At 42.9% G+C, this 5,540-nt stretch overlaps 1 protein-coding gene across 1 annotated transcript; it reads right to left on the bottom strand.

The window, feature by feature from the left end:
* Positions 1-725: 725 nt before the first annotated feature.
* Positions 726-2,434, bottom strand: LOC133050416 (elongation factor 1-alpha 1-like). The gene has a single exon (XM_061134560.1). The coding sequence runs from the start codon at positions 2,372-2,374 to the stop codon at positions 986-988; it is 1,389 nt and encodes a 462-aa protein (XP_060990543.1). The 5' UTR covers positions 2,375-2,434; the 3' UTR covers positions 726-985.
* Between the last annotated feature and the right edge of the window lie 3,106 nt (positions 2,435-5,540).

Raw genomic sequence — 5,540 nt, 5'->3', positions numbered from 1 at the left:
GTCTAGATATGTACATACTGCAAAAACAAAACAAACAAACCAAAAATACCAAAGTGGAAACAGAGAAACTTACGTTTTTAAGAAGAGCTGTACTTACTAAATGGCTCAGACTTTAAATAAGACTGTTATTTGATAACCCCTGTAGAACAAACACTTTTTATTAACATGTCAAGTCACTTTAATGCCCTCACATCCAAAAGTGCTCCTTGTTTTCCTTAGGAGGAATTTTTTATGTTTTATATGTTTTCCTTAGGAGGGACTTTCTGCCTAAAATCTAACTATTAAAGCAGAAAAAAATTCAAGCCATATTCAAAAATCCTTAATATAACAGTATTGATATACGCCTGGGATGGAATTAATGCAAGCCAAGACTGAGCTCTAATCATTGAGTAGGAAAGGAGGAATGAGAGGAAAATTCTGGTAGTAAAATCAAAGATGAATAGGTTTTGTGATTAATTAAATGAAACAATGCTGATTCTACTGCTAAGAAAGTTGGGTATGTCCTATCTACATTCAACTCTAATCTAATCTCATCTCATACTGTTGCAAAAGTTCTAGGGCCCACAACAGATTTTCCAACCTAGGGATCCAGGAAAGAGACTGAGAACCCCAGGGGAAATTGACTTTGAAGTCCAGTAGGACTTGATTACAGAACTTCCACAGGACTGGGCAAACAGACTCTTTTTTTTTTTTTTTTTTTTTCTCATTAAACTTTTTTTAATGGGTCTCAAATTCTGTGACAGATTTTTGGTCAAGTTGTTTTCATTAAAAAGTACTGATTTTAAAAACTAATAACTTAAACTGCCACACACAAAACATATGGTCCACAAAAACATTCTCCTTTCCTTCTGAAGGTTTTACGATGCATTGTTATCATTAACCAGTCTTTTACTATCAAACTTAAATGGTCAATTGAGACAAACAGTTCTGAGACCGTTCTTCCACCACTGATTAAGACTGGGGTGGCAGGTGTTGGGGATAATATTCATTTAGCCTTCTGAGCTTTCTGGGCAGACTTGGTGACCTTGCCAGCTCCAGCTGCATTCTTGTCCACTGCCTTGATGACACCCACAGCAACTGTCTGTCTCATGTCACGCACAGCAAAATGGCCCAGGGGAGGATAATCAGAGAAGCTCTCGACACACATGGGCTTGCCAGGAACCATATCAACAATGGCAGCATCACCAGATTTCAAGAATTTAGGGCCATCTTCCAGCTTTTTCCCAGAACGACGATCAATCTTCTCCTTCAGCTCAGCAAACTTGCAAGCGATGTGAGCTGTGTGACAATCCAGCACAGGTGCATATCCAGCACTGATTTGGCCTGGATGGTTCAAAATAATCACCTGAGCTGTGAAGCCAGCAGCTTCCATGGGTGGATCATTTTTGCTGTCACCAGCCACATTGCCACGACAGACATCTTTGACAGACACGTTCTTGACATTGAAGCCCACATTGTCCCCAGGAAGGGCTTCACTCAATGCTTCATGGTGCATTTCTACAGACTTCACTTCAGTTGTTACATTGACTGGAGCAAAGGTGACCACCATGCCAGGTTTGAGAACACCAGTCTCCACACGACCCACAGGGACAGTACCAACACCACCAATTTTGTAGACATCCTGGAGAGGCAAATGCAAGGGTTTGTCAGTTGGGCGAGTTGGTGGCAGGATGCAATCCAGAGCTTCAAGCAGGGTGGTTCCACTGGCGTTGCCGTCCTTACGGGTGACTTTCCATCCCTTGAACCATGGCATGTTAGCACTTGGCTCCAGCATGTTGTCACCATTCCAGCCAGAAATTGGCACAAATGCTACTGTGTCGGGGTTGTAGCCAATTTTCTCAATATAGGTGCTGACTTCCTTAACAATTTCCTCGTATCTCTTCTGGCTGTAGGGTGGCTCAGTGGAATCCATTTTGTTAACTCCAACAATTAGTTGTTTCACACCCAGAGTGTAAGCCAGAAGGGCATGCTCACAGGTCTGCCCGTTCTTGGAGATACCGGCTTCAAATTCACCAACACCAGCAGCAACAATCAGGACAGCACAGTCAGCCTGGGATGTGCCTGTAATCATGTTTTTTATGAAGTCTCTGTGTCCTGGGGCATCAATGATGGTAACATAGTACTTGCTGGTCTCAAATTTCCACAGGGAGGTATCAATGGTGATACCACGCTCACGTTCAGCTTTCAGTTTGTCCAAGACCCAGGCATATTTGAAGGAGCCCTTTCCCATCTCGGCAGCCTCCTTCTCGAACTTCTCAATTGTTCTCTTGTCGATCCCGCCACATTTGTAGATCAGATGGCCAGTCGTGGTAGACTTCCCTGAATCTACGTGCCCAATGACAACGATGTTGATGTGGGTCTTCTCTTTTCCCATTTTGGCTTAGGTTTAACGGTGGTTTTCACGACACCTGTGTCCTGGCGGCAAACCCGTGCGAAAAAAGTGGAAAACAGACTCTTGAAGGGCATAAACAAACCTCGTGCACACCAGGACCCAGGAAAAAGGGACAGTGACCCCACAAGAGACTGAGCCAGACTTGCCTGTGAATGTCCAGGAGTCTCTGGTGGAGGTGTGGGTCAATAGTGGCATGCCATGGGGTCAAGGGCACTGAATACAACAGTCCAGCATGCTGGCATAAGTCTTTTTGAAGGAGGTCGCCATAACTACCATTAGCCCAACCTTAGTTTGGCATCAGGCCAAACTACAGGGAGGGAACACAGCCCAACCCATCAACAGAAAATTGGATTAAAGATTTACTGGGCATGGCCCTGCCCACCAGAGCAAGACCTTGATTCCCCCACAGCTAGTCTGTCCCATCAGGAAGCTTCCATAAGCCTTCTATTCTTATACATCAGAGGGCCGAGAGAATGGAAACAAAAATTACAAAAAACTAACCAAACTGATAACTTGGAAAACAGCCTTGTCTTACTCAATGAAACTATGAGCCATGCTGTGTAGGGCCATCCAAGATGGACAGGTCACGGTGGAGAGTTCTGACAAAACATGGTCCACTGGAAAAGGGAATGGCAAACCACTTCAGTATTCTTGCCTTGAGAACCCCATGAACAGCATGAAAAGCCAAAATGATATGATACTGAAAAATGAACTCCCTAGGTCGGTAGATGCCCAATATACTACTGGAGTTCAGTGGAGAAATAACTTCAGAAAGAATGATGAGACAAAGCCAAAGCAAAAACAACACCCAGTTGTGGATATGACTGTTGATGGATGTAAAGTCCGATGCTGTAAAGAACAATATTACATTGGAACCTGGAATGTTAGGTCCATGAATCAAGGCAAATTGGACCTGGTTAAACAGGAGATGGCAAGAGTGAACATTGACATTTTAGGAATCAGTGAATTAAAATGGACTGGAATAGGCGAATTTAATTCAGATGACCGTTATATCTACTATCTTGGGCAAGAATCCCTTAGAAGAAATGGAGTAGCCCTCACAGTCAACAAAAGAGTCCAAAGTGCAGTACTTGGGTGTAATCTCAAAGATGACAAAATGATCTCTGTTTGTTTCCAAGGCAATTCATTCAATATAACAGCAATCCAAGTCTATGCCCCAACCACTAATGCAGAAGAAGCTGAATGATTTTATGAAAAGCAGAGACATTACTTTGCCAACAAAGGTCCGTCTGGTCAAGGCTATGGTTTTTCCAGTGGTCATGTATGGATGTGAGAGTTGGAGTATAAAGAAAGCTGAGCGCCGAAAAATTAATGCTTTTGAACTGTGGTGTTGGAGAAGACTCTTGAGAGTCCCTTGGACTGGAAGGAGACCCAACCAGTCCATCCTAAAGGAGATCAGTCCTGGGTGTTCATTGGAAGGACTGATGCTGAAGCTGAAATTCCAATACTTTGGCCACCTCATGAGAAGAACTGACTCATTGGAAAAGACCCTGATGCTGGGAGGGATTGAGGGCAGGAGGAGAAGGGGACGACAGAGGATGAGATGGCTGGATGGCATCACTGACTTGATGGGCATGAGTTTGAGTAAACTCTGGGAGTTGGTGATGGACAGGGAGGCCTGGCGTGCTGTGAGTCATGGGGTCACAAAGAGTCGGACACGACTGAGGGACTGAACTGAACTGAACTGATGAAGATGTAAAGACCTTCTGGAACTAACACCAAAAAAGAAGATGTACTTTTCATCACGGGGAAGTGGAATGTAAAAGTAGGAAGTCAAGAGATACCTGGAGTAACAGGTAAGTTTGGCTTTGGAGTACAAAATGAAGCAGAACAAAGGATAACAGAGTTTTTCCAAGAGAACAGAATGGTCATAGCAAACACCCTCTTCCAACAACACAGGAGAAGACTCTACACATGGATATCATCAGATGGCCAATACCGAAATCAGATTGATTACATTATTTGCAGCTAAAGATAGAGAAGCTCTATACAGTCAGAAAAAACAAGACCAGGAGCTGACTGTGGCTCAGATCATGAATTCCTTATTGCAAAATTCAGGCTTAAATTGAAGAAAGCAGGGGAAACCACTAGACCATTCAGGTATGATACAAATCAAATCCCTTAAGATTATACAGTGGAAGTAAGAAATAGATTCAAAGGATTAGATCTGACAGAGAGAGTGTCTAAAGAGCTATGGATGTAGGTTTGTAAAATTGTACAGGAGGTGGTGATCAAAAACACCTCCAAGAAAAAGAAATGCAAAAAGGCAAAATGGTTGTCTGAGGAGGCCTTACAAATAGCCGAGAAAAGAAGAGAAACTAAAGGCGAAGGAGAAAAGGAATGCAAAGTTCTGAATGCAAAGTTCCAAAGACTAGCAAGAGAGATAAGAAGGCCTTCCTCAGGGATCAATGCAAAGAAATAGAGGAAAACAACAGAATGGGAAAGACTAGCGATCTCTTCAAGAAAATTAGAGATACCAAGGGAACATTTCATGCACAGATGGGCAAAATAAAGGAAAGAAATGGTATGGACTTAACAAAGGCAGAAGATATTAAGGGGTGGCAAGAATAAACAGAAGACCAATACAAGAAAGATTTTAATGACCCAGATAATCATGAAGGTGTGATCACTCACCTAGAGCCCGACATCCAAAGTATGAAATCAAGTGGCCCTTAGGAAGCATCACTATGAACAAAGCTAGTGGAGGCAATGGAATTTCAGCTGAGCTATTTCAAATCCTAAAAGATGATGCTGTGAAAGTGCTGAGCTCAATATGCCAGCAAATTTGGGAACCTCAGCAGTGGCCACAGGACCCGAAAAGGTCAGTTTTCATTCCAATCCCTAAGAAAGGCAATCCCAAAGAATCCTCAAATTACTGCACAATTGCATTCATCTCACATGCTGGCAAAGTAACGCTCAAAATTCTCCAAGTTAGCCTCCAACAATACACGAACTGAGAACTTCCAGATGTTCAAGCTGGATTTAGAAAAGGCAGAGGAATCAGAGACCAAATTCCCAACATCCATTGGATCATAGGAAAAAAGCAAGAGAATTCCAGAAAAATTTCTACCTGTACTTCATTGACTACACTAGAGCCTTTGACTGTGTGGATCACAACAAACTGGAA

The sequence above is a fragment of the Dama dama genome, chromosome 32, assembly GCF_033118175.1.
Source record: "Dama dama isolate Ldn47 chromosome 32, ASM3311817v1, whole genome shotgun sequence".
Lineage (NCBI taxonomy): Eukaryota > Metazoa > Chordata > Mammalia > Artiodactyla > Cervidae > Dama > Dama dama.
The sequence above is the reverse complement of the archived record's forward strand: the minus strand, read 5'-3'. Positions and strand labels throughout refer to the sequence as shown.